General features: G+C 30.9%; 2 protein-coding genes and 1 long non-coding RNA gene across 3 annotated transcripts in view; 2 read left to right on the forward strand and 1 right to left on the reverse strand.

Annotated features, from left to right (window-relative positions):
- Nucleotides 1–19,926, forward strand: part of LOC106470365 (lymphoid-specific helicase-like) — a 69,799-nt gene that overhangs the window by 1,442 nt on the left and 48,431 nt on the right. The window lies entirely within an intron of this gene.
- LOC106470368 lies at nt 1,854–11,680 on the forward strand. The gene is made up of 3 exons (XR_001291488.1): nt 1,854–1,965; nt 8,933–9,070; nt 11,579–11,680. It is a non-coding gene; the product is annotated as an uncharacterized LOC106470368 (long non-coding RNA).
- On the reverse strand, nt 16,333–18,567 carry LOC106470367. Its single transcript, XM_013930916.2, has 2 exons — nt 18,557–18,567; nt 16,333–18,395 (listed from the first exon to the last, which is right to left on the reverse strand). The coding sequence occupies exon 2, from the start codon at nt 18,370–18,372 to the stop codon at nt 16,750–16,752; it is 1,623 nt and encodes a 540-aa protein (XP_013786370.1). The 5' UTR covers nt 18,373–18,395; nt 18,557–18,567; the 3' UTR covers nt 16,333–16,749.

The raw sequence follows: 19,926 nt of genomic DNA on the forward strand, positions 1-19,926 counted from the left end.
ACTTGAGAAAAAAATAAGTTTGTATGCAAGCACAGCATTTGTTATAAATGTAGGTATATAATTTGATGGTATATTAGTGAATACAATAGACTAGGCCTACAAAAGCAAACTATTCAGATGCTAGTTATATTTATTATATGTTTTGTTACAGTGTGTGTATTTAAGAAAAATACACAAATACAAAACAATATTATTTATAGGAAAACAATAACTATTAGATATAAATTGATCTCAATGAAAAATGTCCAAATATCATGACATAACACTTAGTAACAGTAATATTGTTGCCATTTTTAAGTTGAGGTCATTGATCAGTGACAAATCTTTGTCAGTCTTTCCAAGTGCTTATTAAAAAATTAGAGAAACTTTGATTATTTTTTCATGTAGTTTGTTGAAGTACTTCTACTATGAGTATGTGATATTTTTGCACACCTGCAGTACAGAAAGGGTTACAAAACATGAAATGTAAAACACAATGTTCCTGGAAATAATAATTCTTATCAACTGACTACTTCTATCTGCTAAAGGCCAGCTTCAGCAAGGCAGCTTTTGTATGGTTTATGAGCTGCTTCATGGAAACTGGCCTTTGTGAATCATGATATGTGGTTTACGAGAAGTAATTGGCTCTGTCTCCCTGGAGAAAAAAAAGGACTTGGATGTTAAGTTTGTGCTTGAAGCACTTTATTTTCAGTTGCCATAAAGAAATTGCTACAAATCATGAGTGTGTTGATCTATAATTTTTTTATTGCAGCTTACTTTTAACTACTTAATATAGATATAGCTAAGTCCATCCATATTTTAATTTTATACTTTTTTCAATTTAGTGATATTAATTCGATTACTTTATGAGACTAATAGATTAAATCATTTGAGTATATTTTCAATATTCCAAACGTGACCTGACCAGTGACGTGTATAATGAAAGTATAACCTCTTTAGTCTTGTATTCAATATTTCTGTAGATACAACCTAAAATCCTATTTGCCCTAACACTAGCAACAGCACAGTGCTTGGATGGCTTTAGAGACTGATTGACTATTACACCAAGATTCCTTTCCTTCATAACATTGTTAAGGTTGTTCCCATCCAAATTATACTTATATTCAAATTATGATAACCCACATGCATTATCTTGCATTTATTATAATTAAAACGCATCTGCCATTTATTTGTCAAACTCACTATATGATCTAAATATTTTTGTAAATCAGGAACCTCCTTTTCACAGCAAGCAACACCAAAGACCTTAATATAATTCATCTGCAAATTTAAGTAATTTATTGACTATTCATTTATCTGTGTAATTGGTGTAAATATAAAGGAACAAATGTTTTAAGACTGAGCCCTGAGGTACTCCACTTGTGACATTAATCCAGTTTGACTGAACTCCATTTGTAACAACTTTCTTCTTTCTTCCATCCAGCCATTCTTCTATCCAATTTGCTAACTTATCCCACATATATATGGAGATAATTTTTTTAACAAGCCTTTTTATGTGGTATCTTGTCAAATGCTTTCTCAAAATCCAGATACACCAAACTAAACCCTTACCCTTATCTACATAAGCAGTAACCTTTTCAAAGAATGTTAAAAGATTCGTAAGGCAAGATTTTCCCTTAGTGAAACCATGTTGACTATCCAATAAAATTCTAAACTTTGTTAAGTGACTTTGCAATGCATCTTTTAACAGACTTTCCAAATCTGTTCCCACAGTTGATGTAAGACTATTGGGTCAATAATTATTGGAACAATTTTTACCACCTTCCTTGAAAAGAGGAGTTACATTAGTTTTTCAGTGGAATTTAATAAATGCTTTAGTTTAGTTTCAAACATTTTTAGTATTACTGAATGAAGATGGCGTTCTTTCAAGAGCTAACAAAAACACAATAACGCGGGAAAAGTAGCGTGTGAGTATCTCGCGGGGTCTGATATTTGTTAACCTGAGTATCAAACTTCGACGTTCAGGTGAGTAAGTTTAATTTAATTTTAACTTTAAGTGTTCAGTGAGGAATAGTTTATGACATAGAAATAATATGTTGATTTTCATTGTTTGTACTAATTGTACTTAAACCATATCTTATAAAATTATACTAGGAATTGTATAGTCATCAGCAGAGCGGGCGTAACACTGGTAGCGGTACTGTGGTAGTGGTAATATTAATAGGATATACTAAAAAAAAAAGGTAATGCTGTTACTTGTAAGTTGAACTTGTATTGTAACTTAAGTTCTTAAAATTTTAAACTGTGGGCAAGTGCCAGAGACTATAGAAGTGATAAAAATTCTCTTGGTAATTATAATTTATAGGCCTATTACTCAGTATTAGTCTTACGTCAGTGGTGGGAAAGGTTTTGAAAGTTTGAAGAAAGATGATTTGCAAAGTCGTTTAAATAATTTAAGTTTTTTTGTTGCTAATATTTTGAAGTTTTTGAAGTGGTCACTGTTTATGATGTATATACTATAATATAGATGAGGTTAGGGTGTGGATGTAATTTATTTTGATCTTCAGAAAGCATTTGACAAGGTGCTACATAAAAGCTTGTTAAAAATCACTATAGGAGTGGGATAGAAGTTGGCTCGTTGGGTTTTAAAGTGGCTGGGTGAAAGAAAAAAGGAGGTTGTTATAAAATATAAATAAAGTTAAGTTGCATTAATGTTGCAAGTGGGTACCTCTGGATTCGGTTTTAGGACTTTTTGGTGTTCATCAATGACGTAAATCAAGGAATGGTCAATAAATTATATAATTGTTATTAATGTCTTTGGGTTGCTGTCAGTGAGAATTATGGTGTTACTTCATAAAGGAATTTCAATCCTTTGGTGAGTTGGACAAATATATGACAAATAACTTTTAATTGTAACAATGCATTGTAATGAATGTGGGTTATCATAATTTCAGACATAAGTATAATTTTGATGGGAAGAATCTTAACAGTAACAGTCATATAAAAGAAAAGGATCCTGGTGTAGTGGTTGATCAGTCTCTTTAAGTTAACCATCCAAGCAGTGTGCTGTTAATAGTGGTAGGACAAATAGGATTTTCATTTGTATCTACATAAATATTGAATATAAATCTAAAGAGGTTATAATTTCAATGTATAGGTCACTGATTAGGCCATGTTTAGAGTATTTTATTCAGAGTTAGGCTTCTTACCCTAAAAAGGACATTAAACTATTGGAAAGATTTCAGAGGATGGCTACTGGGATGGAAAGGTTATCATATGAGGACAGATTAAGATGTATGAAATTAATTTTTCTTAAAAGACAAAAAAGAGTTAGAGGGGGATCGGATTGAGATGTTTGAGATTAAGAGAATTGATAGTGTCAATGCATCAATTTTTTTTTTCTTGAGAGAATAGTATGAAAACAAATTTTTCCTTACTTAATAAATCTTCTATAATACTAATAGTATCAGAGAGAGAGGAACTCTCGTGAACAGGGATACCACATCAAAACTAACAAGAATGTCATCATTATTAATCTCTTTGTCTCTAATAATCTCAACAAACTGTTGTGAGTTTCTTAAGGAATATTTGGAATTTTCAGCTAAAGATTTAAAAATCTTAGACAAAACTTTTGCAGAGTTATATATAGGGGAATCAATATAGCATACAATAGGTCATAGAGATATGTCAGGCTTGTAATTTTTTGGAAGACCATAAAGCATGGTAGGAGAACAATGATGAGAAGATAACCATTGATATGTATCTTTTGTAATCTCTCCTGCTCATAAATTGTGAAAGAAATTTTTTTTCCTTCATAGTTTTTTTAGTAGAGTATGTATACAGGGTCAGATAACAAATCAGTTACCTTCTTTTCATAATCTTTGTTCAAAAGGACAGTAGAGTTCCCTTTGTCCACTGGCAGAATCACATTATCGTTGTCTTGTTTAAGGTTGTGAATAGTTTTACATTCTTCAAGACTGATGTTCTTTATGGGTTTTTATTGTTATGTCTAATCACTTTTTTAATGGTTTTCTTTATTTTAAAACAAACTTCAGTAGCAGCAGGTTCTTCTAAACAACTGGCAATTCGTGTAGCAGAAATAATATCTGAGTAGGATACACTGTTTGGAGTTGAAGTAAAACTTAAACCTAACAATAAGACGCTTACTTCACAACTAGTCAACCTTATCCTCCTACAGGCATTAACCAAAATTATAAATTCACCTTTCATACTTGCTGGTTACCTTTCATTAAAGAAATCAAACCATGTTTTGACTCTAATGCTGTTATAAAAGTAACCTCAATTTGTTTATTATTATTATTTTTAAATCTATGTTTATTTACTTTTACTGTTGATTTTATCTTTCTAGAATTATGTTAACAAACCACAATAATAATATTGTTTGCTATGTTTCTTGACCTTGTAATAATGTTTTAGCTTATTAGGCTTTAGGCTTATTGTTGTAAAAAACTTAGGATACATTCTTGTTTTTCGTTGTTGCTAGGTTACATGTGAATCAAATTGTTACATTAGATCCTGTTGTTTATTAAAAGTCTCTTACCTATAGAAGGCTTATGTAATTGAGCCGAAAGCTTCTGCATTAAAAAAATCTAAAAAAACGTGGTGATAGTCCAAATAAATTATTTAATACAAATATAAGTACTCACATTAAAAGGCTGAAAAGTTACTTAGTATTTCTCTTTGTCACTTAAAAAATAGTTAAAATTAAGTAACTTACAAGTTAAAAGACTATTTATATTAGACTTGGCTTAGATAATTTAGTAATGATTAATAAGAACTTCTAAGTGAATTAACATGAGTATAAAATATGTCAACAACACTATGATTAATTACCATAAAATACTTTATTCCTTACATCCAGTGCCGAGAAGGCCTCTTGCCCAGTACTAAGGCTCTTTAATCCAGCTGGAATACAACAGACATATTAGGTTTTAGATATTATTGAGCTAAATTGCATGCCAACAAGTGTTGGTTGAACTGGAATAAGTCAAAGTGTGATTTCTTATCAGTTTTGTATTAATGTCACAACATGTAAAAGTTAAATTAAGGTTTATTTAACACTGTGTTACTTTTTTATCTTAACATATTATTAGTTATCATTTTCATGAATTATCTTGATTGTTATTCAGAAAATGTGGGAAACCAGCAAGCGTGTCTTCTTGATCCTGGAGTTGATCAAGTGAGAAGCTTACATTAGTAATTATTAATAAAAATTTCCTAGTGAAAGAAAAGTGTATGATAATATTTCAACCATACTATATCTGCTGTATTCTACAAGTTTGTGTACCTAGTACCAGAGCTCTTCATGCCAGTTGGATTGTGACAGACACAGTAGTGGTTGAGAAGCCAGTTATGTTATTAAACTCCATAACAACAGTTGTTATGGTGTGAACTAGATCAAGTTAGTGAAATGTAATTTTTCTAACTTTTTTAAACTTAGGTTACAAATAACTGCCTGTTATTAATGATACTTATCTGACAACCATTGGCATTAACACTAGCCTAAGCCAAAGAGCAGGGACAAGTTTACACATAGTACTAAACCTAAATAAGACTGAATCAGTGAAGTCTAACTAGGAGTACAGTGGAGGCATGGCTATTCATTAATCACTTTTCTTTTTTTCACTTTGTTGCAAAATGCTAAGAACAGTTGATGCTGTTGAAAATGTTTCTCTTATCCAAATTAACTGACAGTCTTATTGAATGAACTAGATTAGTTCTAACATTGGAAAGTTATGCAATTGAGTTGTGGAATGTTTGAAAGAATGTACTTCTTCTCTGAAAGAAGCAGTATGCAATGAATCCCACTTAAATATTTTGCATTCAACAAAGTGAATTATAATAGTATCAGAAGATTTAATCGTGAATCTAGTTTAACGAGTCAAGAGAAATCCATGAGTAATTTTTCAAGCTATTATTATTAAAATTATTGACTTTGGTGTGTCCATGGTTATCGGTTGTGCTGGGTGAATAAATGGTATTTGATTAGTTGACAGCCCCATTAATACACTACATTTGATGAGTTGATTAGTACAGTTTTTCAAACCATGGTACATACAAGAAAAATTAAATAAAATGGGCAGCAGATGTTGCCAGCCAGATGCCTTCCCTTTAATCAACAGCTCAGAATTAGAGACAATAGCTTAAAAAAGTAGATCACAAAATAAATGCAGATGTGTTATATCTGCTTTTAAAAATATAGCAAAATATGTACAATCACTTAAGTTTGAAATTTAGAAACAGGAGGATTGAATGTGGAAATAAAAGGATATGAGGAAAGTTTTTGGATATACTTCAGAATTAATAAAAATGAAAGGAAAAAAAGATGACCAAAGATGTTTTATAGGAGTTAATTAGAGGAATGGGAAATAATAGGAAGAATAACTGGGAGGTGGGGATAAGCACTGAAAGGTGTTTGAAGTACACAAATAAGAAAAAATGGTAGAAGTAAGGAAGATGTAGAATAAATATCCAGGAGAATTGGAATACAGTAGAATAACTTACTTATTGTACATATTTTAAAAAGATAAAGGAAATTGGAATGATGCAATATTTAAGTGAAAGAGAGAAAAAAATTAAATTTTGGTCCAGATTAAGATGCAGAAATATTTAAAGAGGAGAGCATAAATGAAGGAGTCAAGAGTATCAGAAATGTAGATGCAAGTAAAAGGAAGAGATAGTGGAACATATGAGTGTGTGAAGAGATGGGAAAAAAGTATAAAATATGAATAAATTGAAGTTGAAAGAAAGTAGGAATGAAATTGATAGATTTGCTGTTATATTAAATAATGTAAAAGAAGAATTAATATTGAAATAGATAGGTTAATAAAAGTAATTAATATTGAAATAGATAGGAATTGTTTATAAAGAGTAAAAAAATTTGTATGATGAATATATTGTGGAAAATTATGTACCTCCTTCCTAAATACAAAATGTTCTAGGGAAGTTTAATACATTTCAGTTTCTAACCTTTTGTTTTTGTTTTTGGCATCTTAATTTTGGTTTGAAATTTTTCTTAAGAAAAACTCTCCACATCTGTAAGGTGCATGGCACCATTAGTACTTGTACTGTGTAACTGCAAGGATCCTTGTTGATGTCCTTAAACTAGTTTGTTCTTTGTTTGTTGCTAAAATTTAATTTTCTACATAATGATCTTTTCAGTTTTCACACATTGTTAGTGTGTTAGTTACTGTAGCTAGTCAGTTTGGTATGCTGGCAGTTTTTATACAACATTAAATAGACACGGACATGGTAAGTATAAAGAGAAACCCTTACTTAAAATGATTATATACTGAAAACTGCATATCCTAAGGGACCTAAGTTTTCACCAGTGACACATTGAGTATCATGTTTTTTGACATCCCATAGGATAGTTGAAAAAACCCACACGTGTTTGTTATATTTTTTTTTTATCATTCTCAAACAACATATCAGACCTATTCCTAAATGAAGCTACTGCAAGTATCTTTTCTAGTATTCATTGATCATTTCATTATTCTGTACAATTTTGTGTTTTTGAGAGAGAGAGAAAAAGAAGTAAAGTACTCATTTTAGGTATGCAGTGTGATATAGTTTTCAGACTATCCTGAATAAAACTTGATTCTCAGTATGCCTCTGAAATTTCCTCCAAGAAAAGTAGTTTTTATGATATAAAACCTTTTGAGTATGGATTTCTCTATTATCATGTTATATATATATATATTGGTCATTCATTATTCAGTTTTGTTTTCTGGAATCACTTCTTTCAACAAAAGTTCAAAACATGTAAACTTATCTCTGATTTAAAAAAAACAACAAAAAAAACTGTCTTTACTATGTTGCTTTTATGCTATCAACAAATATTACAAAACTTCTGAATGTCCTTGACAATGCAAAGCATGCAGAACATTCAAGACATTAGAGCTGAAATGACCATTTTCCAAATTATATCATATCTAGTTCCAACCAAGATGGAGAAAATGTTGCTGCTTTTTATATATATTTTTCATTATATATTTGATGTTCCCATAGCAATCCTTGAGTTGAAAGCCCATTGTCAGGTCTGCCTGGATCTTTACAATTCCTACTGTGTATCCACTTACTGACCAAGCCTCATTGGATAACGATTTAGGGAGCCTTAGTCTCAGGGGTATATCTATTCTTTAACTATTACTGGTCTTACTCCTCTGAGAGTCTTCTACTATAGATACAGGACAGTGCATTGTAATTTGACCCTGACTACCTGTGACCAAACCTGAGGATGTGATGGTGATGATTCCACAGTTAAAAGTCATCAGATTCCCCATTTTCATTTATTATGTAAGGGGTGGTGAAGGTGAGAAGGTACTATGTTGAGAAGAAAGTATGAGACTAGACCAACTCGATTCATTTTCTTATGAATCCAGACCATTTAATCAAGTCAAGTTCTGGATTCTCTTAAGCTCTGTTTGATCACATATTTAGTTGTTGTTGTCTAGGTTATTTGTTACTATCCTGCTTAAGAACACAAATTTTGGTGAACCAGTGGTTCTTGTGACTCTCCAGTTCACTCCTCCATTTCATTGTGGATGTTATGGCCTTTTGTATTTATGATATAAGTTTGCCTGTTTTGAGTTTTAAACTTTTAGAATTAAAGTGAACTTCAAGCAAGTACTTACCTCTGAAATACATCCCATCTATCTCCTCACAACTGGGTGATATGTGGTTTCCCTCATGACTGCAACTACAAACTCTGGATTTTGGCAGAAAAACAGAGCTTATGTTTATCCTCCCAATGCAGTAAGTCACGTGGAAGAGTAGCAAACTATGGGTAAGTTAATGCATGCTCTAAATTGTACCAAAGATGTCAAGAATTTGTCACATTTTTATTTACAGCAAAAGGGCAACTTTATATAAACCTTTGTATTTCAGACATAAGTATCTGTTGGAAATTCATTTTAATTCAACATATGTGTAACTTAATAAAAAAGATATAAAATGTATTGTTGTGCAGGTCTGTAGATAATAACAGTCATGGAGCCGCTTGTTACTGTTTCACCGGCTAAGCCTGTAGAAAACCAGTCTGAGCCAAAGGAAGAAGCACATTCCATTCCACAAGAACCTCTGGCTGTTGTTTCGGATATTAATAAAGGTAAAAATACATACATATTTGTAAATGTTGTAGACACTTAAATATGTTCATTAGTTGGTGTATAAATGTCAGGATTTTAGTATAAGTGGGCTGGTATTCTTTTACAGTAGGTGTCTGTGACTTGTTGGTGATAAATTCAAACAATAAATGGACAACACACAGTCTACTTGTTTTAAAATTATGTATGTACAGAAAAATTCTTTAGACTGTAGAATATCACAGTTGTATCAAAAATTCTAAATAATTCTCTTTTCTTACAATTGACAAGACAAATTATTTTTCTTTATCTCTGTTAATTGTGAAACTCGTGTTAAATATCGCCCATTATGGCTAAACTAACAATCATGCAGTCTAACTTCACTTTCACTAACGGAATGTTTTCTGACTTCTTGCACTCACTTGGTCAACTGACAGTGCCCACCTGAGGCCTAGAACTTTTTACAAACTACAAGATGAGAAAAAATACAGAAGGTTCAAGTAATGTGACGTCAATTTACAACAATTGAACTACGCACACAACGTATGACTTTTACCGAATTACTTAACAAAATTTGTTATAAATATTGCCTTTAAAATAATTAACTTTAATACTCTTGTTATGAAAACTAATCATTGAATATTAGATCACTAAATGAACCAAATAATAACTCTTACCCTAAATAGTCTTGTGTATCCGACAATAAAAATACTTGCTTTTGTAATATTTATTATAACAGACCACCAGCAAAAAACTTAGGCTGGCCTATTTATCTTACCACCTATCTAGCTTTTACCTTTCAGTGGTAATGGGTATTCAGCAATAACCATGCATGTTGTGATGCTTTTGGTTTATGCAAATTAACTTATACATAAAATGTTAAATAAATCTGTAGAATTTTAACAGGAATGAATTATTTTTTTTCGATGATTAATGTAATCTGCTTATATTTACCTATATGTATTAAACTTACAAAACTATTGAGGACCATATATGAAAGCAATATCATTAAGTACTTGTTATTCCAAAACATACTTACAGCAATTACTCTACTGCCTGGGTTTCTTTCATTGCCCTTCTAAGCATTGGTCTGATTTTTTCTCTCTTGTTCTAGACTTTTATACTTCACTTAATTGCCCTTGGTGATATTTTGGTAACACGGAGAATGTTCAAAGTATCTCCAAATGATTGTAGGACTGGGAAACCTGTTAGTAACACTTTGTCAAGAAAAAGTGGTAACATTATTTGAATGAGGTGATTATATACAGTACCAGGAAAGAGGGTGCATTGACATAGGTGGAAAGTGTCACAAAGCAAATATTGCCAAGGGTAATTTAAGTGGGGTATAAAAAAACTGGAGCAAGTGAGAAACAATCAGACAATGCTTAGATGGGCAAAGGAAGAAACCCTGGCAATAAAGTAATAGTTGTGTAAGATGTAAGTATTATTGGAAATACATTTTCGATTTAAGAAAATGTTAACTTTCTAGCTTTTGAAATATTTATTACAGAAAAATACACATTTATACATAAATATGGCCATGAAATGTTTTGACCTTCTACTTAGGTCATCATCAGGCAAGAGTGAATAACAATTATTTGACACATTAGAGAACAACAATAAAATTAACCAACAGTATTATTGACTATTTATAAACACTATGTATGGGGGGGGGGGTGAAGAAATAAGATTAAAAACCTTTACTTTTTTCTTTTGTTTTTATTATTACTTCTTTGTTTTTGTATAAACATCCTATTATGTTTGTTGTTAAGTGTAAAACTACATAATTGGCTTTCTGTGCTTTGCTGTATTTTAGCCTTACAAGTTATTTACTTCAAGTTTGTTCAGCTTTTGTGATTTTGGGGGTTGTGGACTTGTGAGTTGAGGGTCTCAGGTACAATTTCCACTGTCACAAAATTTGCTCACCCTGTCTTTGTTACGGCAAAGCTATTAAGGCTATCTGTCACTGTCACCAGTTTTGGATAAGAAGGCAACTGTTTGGCAGCACCTTTTGCCAATTTTTGTTGTGTTGTTTTCTTTATTGTTTTTACTCTTCTTCTCAAACTCTGATTAGAGAACAACTGCTAAGTAGAAGAAAGGAACTGGCTGGTAGCATCCTCCTTTAATTTTTTATTTTATTTTTTTTTCCTTGTAGGTTTCATGGTTTGGGTAACATTATTAATCGATAAATCTAATGTAATTGATTAATAGGGCTGTCAGTTGATTGACTAATACCACTAATCACTTAGCTCTAGCTATGAGAAACTATTTAATGTTTGATTACAAGCTGACAAACAAATTTGAAGCAATATGGAATTTATAATAAAGTGGTATATACAGGTTAATTTAGCTAATGATTTGCGAGATGTTTGTGTCAAATCGCTTATTAAAAGGTAAGGCTTCAGTTAAATATGCTTAAAGAACTAAATACAGAAATCTTTCCTGGTTATGTTATTGTTACAGTATAATTACTTTATTAAAATTGGTTATGGTAAAAATAATACAAGTATGTGAAATATCTTGTATTCTAGAAAGTTCTGATGCAGCTGAAAAAATCCTAACAAATGCCATGGTCAATGAAGAAGAAAAATTGCATAAAGAATCTGTTGAGGAAGAGAATAGACAGAGAGAGGTACAGTTTATTCATTTAACAAACTGATATTTTGTTTTCAAATATTGATCATATGTTGGTACACAGTATACGTACACAAGGTACAATTTAATACTCGGTAAGTTTTTACGGACTAACCAGCACATGTCATGACAAAATGTCAAAAGAACAACACTTTTCTCTCAAGGTTAAGTAATTAGCAATTAATGGAATTATTAACATACAGCTAAAAACTAAAATTTTTAGCACAAATATTAAAGAAATTGAAATCAGAAGCTTCTTCAATTCCAGGTTTAAGTAATATGCTCATTTTATTCAAAAAGTTTGGTTTGTTTCATTAAGAAATGGATGAAAATCATTTTTGGGGAAGTAAAAACTTGCTTGACCTGTCTTTATTATGGCAGAGCTACTAAGGCTATCTGCCTCTGTCACTAATTTAGAACTGATAACTAAAGGGAAGGGAAAACAACTGTTTGGCAGCACATTCCAACAGTTCTTTTCTTTATTTTTTTTTCTTCTTTGTAGTTATTTTCAAAGCTGTGTTTCATTAGTAAATAATCAAACTATTTTATGTAGCACTGTAACAAGGTGTCAACAAAAACTAAGGGTAACACTTGAAAATTGAGAAATATATTCTCAATGAGTGATAAGTTCTTAGCAGAAATATAGTTGTTGTTTGGTATATTTTTAATGATGTAATTTGTTTGCTAGAGGAATCTGCTGGTTGTATTGATCAAAAGGCTTTCTGAAATATAGCAAGGATTAATTATAAATAGCAGAATCAGCTAGTGGTGAACAGTTAATGAATATTGATTACTTGGTCACTTTTAGTTCAGTGAAGTATTAACTTGTATTGAAATGTTTAAATCATTGTTAATTATTTATATTCAGTTACCTGATTGTTAGTCATTAAATACAAGTACGTTAATTTTTTTACAATAGTTGTAATACTGTTATATTTCCATTTGAACACTTGTAAACTTGGTCTACAACAATATAAGCTACAACAGTAGAAATGTTAAGGAAGAAATAAATTAATTTATTATCATTGTGTAGATTGGAGTTTATAATATTTTCATTAAATAATTTCAAAGAACACTCCTAATAATAATAAAAAAAATGTTACAACATTATTCTTTGGAATGGACAGAAAGAAAAAAAAATTGAGAGTTGTTTTGTTCACAGGCAAAACTGTAGCTGTACAAAAATGAAAATATTAACTGTTTTTTCATGAATTACATTACCCAATAGTAAAAAGGACAAAACATTGATACAAAAATATTTTTGTATTAAAATTATTGAATATATTAACATTAATATGTAAAATTAACATGGCAAAAAAAAAATGAAAAGTCAGAGGAAACTCTGACTAAAGGCTTAATAATTTAAAAAGTGTTACTTTTTTATATTAAACTTTGTTCATTAAAATGTATCAAGCATACATTGCAACTGCATTGAACATTTAGAAACAGTAAAAGATTTATTCACTTATCATCATTTATTGTAACAATACTGTGTATGCTTTTCCAGGCTTATTATTCTAGATAATTCGGTGTTGTTTTAGATGTTTATAAGTGTGTTTACAATAATGTTGGGTCCTTAAGTGTTGTAGCTATAACTACACAGTTATTCAAACATTTTGTAACCAATTGAATGAAATGAATAATCATAGCTCATTTATTAGAGAAAAGAGTACTTGACCAAAGTAAAAGTCTAGTATTTTTTGATATTCTTCAAGTAGCCTAAATTTATAGTCATACAACATAAAAGTTAGAATAACATTAATTTTTTTGTGAAATACACCTTTTTAAATTCAACTTTATCTTACAAATTTTGAAAACCCTTAGAGAATTTAACTTTATCTCACAAAAATTTGAAAACTATTAGTGAATGAATAAGAATAAAACTATAAAGTATATTTGGATAATGTATTATTGTGTTAACAAGTAACAATGTTTGACTTTTCTACATAAGCTGTAGCAATGTTTCATTTTTATGATAATAGTAAGATACCAGTTTACTTATAGAAGCTAGCTGTAACCAAATTTTCAATATTTTTTACATAAAAACAAACTTCCACTATCATATAGTATTTTGGATTAATCCATATTGATCATATAGACCTAAAGTAATCTAAATAAGTCAAAGTTAAAATAGTGTTAATATGTTCTGTAAATGATTAGCTCAATTAGGTTATAATCCAGCAGTTTCACAGCTTATATCTTTATTTTTAGCAATGTAATTGATATGAAAATAACTGTTAAAAACAAAATTCTAACATTTTTTAATTACACATAAATGGTCATAACTATAATCATTATATAGAAAAAGTTATAGAAGTAAGATGTATGTTTTCAAAATATTTTAAAAAGTCACTTATACAGTATGCCACTTGAATTTTCACTTATTTTATTCTTAAGAAAATTTTAAATCTATAAGCAATGAAAAATTTATTCTATAACAAGTCTGTCATAAGAGCTGCAGGTATCCTGAATAATAGAAATTTTGATGAAAATAAATCTCTAGTCTAGACACATTGTTAGTATCTGAAAAAAGCGAAGTCACAAATATTTGCTATACTGAGACAAAAGTTTGGAGATGGCTTGAATGGGTAGTAAAGAAAAACTTTATTACAGGTTTAACGTACCAACAAATCTACAATCTTTCAACCAAGTTTTATTGTCATCTGGTAGTTTACATAGACACAGGAATATATATACATGGTATGGAATGGTACATTTTTTTGTAATAGCCTAGAAATAATTGGTTATTGGCTGAGGCCATAAACTCCAGCTCTTTATTTCAGAAAACCTAAAAAAAAAGCTTTTATGGTAACTGATAGCCCAATTAAGTAAAATAAACTAACATATAATGGTTCTTTATGATACTATGTGGTAGTATAAGGATATCTGGTTGTTTTATTAAATTCAGAAAAAAAAAATGAGGGGGCTTAGACCCCTATAGATGTACACCTAGTTATACAACACTAAATAATGCAGTTATTAATTTTTGAGGAAAAATGGATGGATGGTTGGCTCTCTTCAACCTCTCCCCCAGAACATTAAAGCACACAGTTATTATTTTTTTAAAAACAAATGGAGAGAGTTCCAGCCCCCCCCCTCCTGTAGATCCATCATTGTGTACAACATTAAAGAATTCAGTTATGCAATTATAAATAAGAAATAATGTAAAAATAAAACAGTATGTCTTCACTTTATGTAAAAAAAAGTAGTTGGTGCTGCCAGCCAGTTGCTTTTCCTTTAGAGACAGTGACAGATAGTCATAGTAGCTTTGGAATATCAAAGACACGACAAGCAAGTTTAGTGGGAATTGAATCCGATACCCTAGATTCTTGACACATGCATACCCCCAATATATGCTTTATGCTCAACAACATACATAATGGCAATGTTTCAATTAGTTGGAATAATCATACTTTTTATTTACTCAACTGTTGGAATTATCAAAAGCATTAAAAAATCAGAAACAATAATTTTGATTTAGTCGATTATTTTTGTGATATTAATTCGATTACTTTTCCCAAGTCTGAACACCTCCTTACCTTAGGAAAGACATTGAATTGTTTTACCATTAGGGATATTATGATGTTTGTCCATCATTAGGGAAGCTATGCTGTTTGCGAATCATACATATAGTCTGACCTTTATCTTGTTATGGCATATTAAAAAATCTCAGTATTAAGGTCATCACAAGTGATAGAATAATCCATTGTGAAAAGGGGCTAAATATTATTATTCTATGTTTCTTAGAATTGATTATGTGTAAGTATTCAGCCACCGATGTGTTTCACATAAGTGTTTTCCTCTCCTTTGAACAAGTCAATTAAAACCGTTTCACAAGTTCAATTAAAAGTCTTGTTTAATATCTTTGTCTGTAATTAAAATAGCAAATTTTCAACACAAATATAAAAAATTAAACAACTAAGAACTAGTCAGTACACATAGTTACATATTTTTTATAATGTTTGATGTGGTCATGTTCATTATTTAGAGGAATAAGGTTGGAAGTAAAATAGCTCATGTAGATGTAATATATTAAAAAAATAAAAACAAGACTGGCATATAATCTGGCACCATAAAACGTTAACCATTATTAAATATGAAAAACAATAAGTTCAAATTTTCAGTACTTCTGTGAAGATAGAACAGCTTCAAGACACCATTAGAGAAGACAAAAACTATTTTCTTGAAGTAAAAGTTAATTGACAACAAGGAAAATAACTACATCTGCAAGACTGAAACATTATAGGTCTGAATAAATCTATCAATTTTTTCAAGTATCATTAAACAAACTTATTTTGTTTGTCAATTAAATTTAAAGGATAATGTCAGAAACATAAAAAATAACATTCTGTGAAATATGAACATAAGAAATAATTATTTCTATGTCAGATTAATAAGTACCATATAAATATAATATGTCTACCTGACTACATAAACCATGTAAGAGAGATTATGAAAAGATTTAGTGTTATAAATCATGAGATGAGTAAAACATGTTATAGTGTATTTGCAATGTAAACTATTATATTTATACTTATGCATTTGAATTCTTTGATTTTAATGTAAAGGTGAAGAAATATACAAATCTTCAGCAATGATGGCATGACTTCAGATATTTTTATTTTTTAGTAACAAATATCAAATGACAGAATTATGAAAAAATGTTTAATTTGATTCACACGAACTTGACAATAATTTTAGGAAGAAGTAGTTATCATTTCATTCATGAAAATCACAAATATTCTTTCTTTTCCCCTCAATTTAAAGGTTGAATATAAACTGTAAGAAAAGTATTTAAACTGGCACTTGTATCACTTGGAGATAGGATGTGCACCCAGCATACAGAAACATGAAAATTCAAGGGCAGCTGTCAAGTTGACATACAAAAAAGATACATTTTGAATTTTGTTAACAAATAGTTTCACATTCATTACAATTCACTACCTTAAAATATGAATAAAACTCATGATAGTTTCTCTTTCTTTATTGTGTAAATACTTCAATGAAAATTAACAATATATTTAGTTAAATTGTGGATGTGTATCTTTATTTAAGAAAACAAAATTGGTTATAAATAATTGTCATTTGACCCAGGTAGTGTTGATAAAGCAAAATCTAAAAAGGTATATGAAAGATTAAACTGTAAACTACAGACAAAAGCATCTAATGCAATAGTACATTCAAAGCAGATGCAAAAAGTATATACACCAAACATGACAAGAATTAGTATTACATTTCCTTCAAGCCCAGAAATATAGACAAGAATACCTGAGGCAGCTGGCAAAATGTAGGCCAAGATAGTTGTTGCCCGAAGAAAATGATGTAACCAGGCTGTATAAGAGTCTATTTCATATATAATGTTATTAAAAAGCATTTTCTTTGGGTACTTGTCTTTTTCAATTTTATTGCTCTCATTTACTGTATCAACCCAGAAAAACTTGAATTTATTGTAATCTGACAGAAATTCTACATTTGCATAGATAAGGAGGAGATAGACCTGGTAATTCATTGATGTTGGAAAATTTGGAAAGTTGTTTGTCAGAGAGAATGCTATAACACTAAGGGCATAGATGGGAAATGAAATATAAAAAATTAAATGAGAATACTCTAACAATGAAAAGATCTTAACATAAGTTGGGAATAATGAAATATAAAAACATCTCTGAGTAACAAGTTGCCACAGTATGTATATTAACTGGAACAACAAAATAAACCTACATGCAGGAACACACAATGCTAGCATAAAGAACCAATCTGTTATGGTGCCAGAAAGTTTCTGTTGTAATAAAGACAAAATTCCATTAATTCTGGTGTTATTTAGGTCAGTTGAATCTGTCCCTTTCAATATCTGTATTCGTAGTTCATCAAATTGAGATCCATAATATTGACAAAACATACATGCATACTGTAAGGTATACAGAAATGCCAGACTTTCTGGTCTTGCATATGCCTCAAAAGCCTGTAAAATGAATAAGCTAAAGAGAATAAGTGAAATTAGTAATTGTGCATAGAGTTCTTTATAGTTGATTGTAACATTAGGTGTTTGGAAAATTGTTGAAAATAACTTCTTGAAAAATTCTAGAACCTTAATAATCTTGTATAAAGTATAGATAAGAAAGTAAAGTAAGAGCCATGTATTATAACCATAGATTTCTATGAACACTGCTAAAAGAATATGAAAATTACCAGCTATATGTAATGCTATTAACAATGATCCGAAGTGGAAATTTTGAAAAAGAAGAGGAGCACTGAACAGTCTTCTACCTTTTGTTTTGTATCCAAATCTTTGTAGCTCAAGCTTCAAACGTCTCAAAAAAAGAGAATGATTATTTCCCACTGAACCATATCTTGAAAATTCATTAGAGAGACAGTCCAGCAGTTCTTCTAAGTTTTCTATTGATATTGCAGATACATGTCCTTGCAAAGTCAGATGAGAAGGATCCATCACTGGTTGACACACAATGGATGGGAATGGTTCATCTGTATTTGTGTCACTGCTGTCCAACTCAACAGAGTGGTAGTAGTCATATGGCCTTTCAGAATTCGTTAACCCCTGGAGGTTTTGATCACCAGAAGCTGACCATGGTTGGAAAACAAAAGATGACTGAAATGCAGGATTTTCCCACTTATACACAGTGTACTTGCGCTTTTGGTGACGATCCAAGTTTAGGTTTTGCCGAATTCCACACATCACAGTTATTCTGGTTGAAGATTCTGGAATCAAGTCAACTGATAACTTAATGCACTGGTAGAATACATATAATATGCTAATAATGAGAGTGAGATTGAACTAGAGGTTATAACCCTACAGTATTTTATATTAATGTAGCTAAATTAAAACCATTTTTGAGTTTATTATAGATTAAGTGCAGGACAATGAAATATTATTGAAAAGGTGAATAGTGAGATCGATAATGAAACTAAATTCACAAAATACCATTAGTAACACAGTTCTTTAGTGCTCAAGCTCTAAAGCCTGGTTATAAAAACAGAGTTACTAACGTCAATAGTTTATGTTCAAAAAGTTGAAGTTTTATTTACAAAGCATGACTTATAAAACAATCCTTTGGTGATCAAAGTCTGTGGTTTGGGTCACACAATAACACTAGCGGGGGAAGGTGAGATAAGATGGTCCTCCTACATAAAAACTCCATCCCTGATATCATTTATGACATAACATAATGTTTTGGGACAACATGGGACCTATTGATCCATCTCGACTGTTTCATCCTCTAAACTATATTATTAAGAAAAAAAATTAAGGCCATCCCTTATCATTCATATTGTTGCGACATCGGAGGTCACGTGACTAGTATCACGCCACGTTCTTCTCGAACGTTCACGTCCCTTCCTTAAATCTCGGGATCCTTCTAGATATAGTGTAGTCTTGTATATATAAACCAGTAAAAACTGAGGCGGGGTAATGTGTAATTGAACTGCGGAGAGAGAATATTGTTGAGCACGTGAGACGTTCGTTGTTGAAATTAAGTGTATCGCAAAGTTATATTCAGAAAGAATAAACCAGTTTTATTTAAGAAAGGACTTGTGTCTCTAAAGTTTCGTCAGAACGAATTTACGGAAATTTAACTAACGAACGGAGACGTAACAATATATTTATCAACCTTTTTCTTAAACACACTTAAATTTACTGCCTCTACAACATCTGAAGGCAACCCATTCCAAAGGCCAACCACCCTGATAGAAAAATGAATGTTTTGGCTGAAGATGACTCGTACCTTTTCAAAATTTATACTTGTGTCCCCTAGTCCTACTATTCTCACTGTTAAATATGAAAAAAAGATGACGCATCAACACTATCAATTCCCTTTACAATTTTCTAACTCTTCTTTTTCAAGGGAAAACAATTTGGGAGATTTCAGCCTCTCCTTGTATGACAACCCCTCCATTCCAGACACCATTTTAGTAACCCTTCTCTGAACCCTTTCCGGCAAACATCATAGTGTTACGACAGGGGAAGTCACGCGATGCTGGGAGCATGCGCGCTGGAGTTTGTAGAAGGATCATGACTTATCGAGGAACCCTGCAAATTTCCAAGTGTTTGGCAGGCGCCCTCTTTTTTAGTATTTAAGCCCGGCAAATAAAGCCAGCGAGAGAAGAGATTTTGATAGATTGAAGAGATAGATAATTGAGTCAAGCGCACAGCAGGCACCGTAAGTAAAGTGTGTGTGAATCACTGCGATTTATAGCGTGTGTTATAAAGGTTGTTAAGTTTAAAGTGACTGTG

Source organism: Limulus polyphemus, unplaced genomic scaffold (genome assembly GCF_000517525.1).
Source record: "Limulus polyphemus unplaced genomic scaffold, Limulus_polyphemus-2.1.2 Scaffold3967, whole genome shotgun sequence".
In the NCBI taxonomy this organism is placed as follows: Eukaryota; Metazoa; Arthropoda; class Merostomata; order Xiphosura; family Limulidae; genus Limulus; species Limulus polyphemus.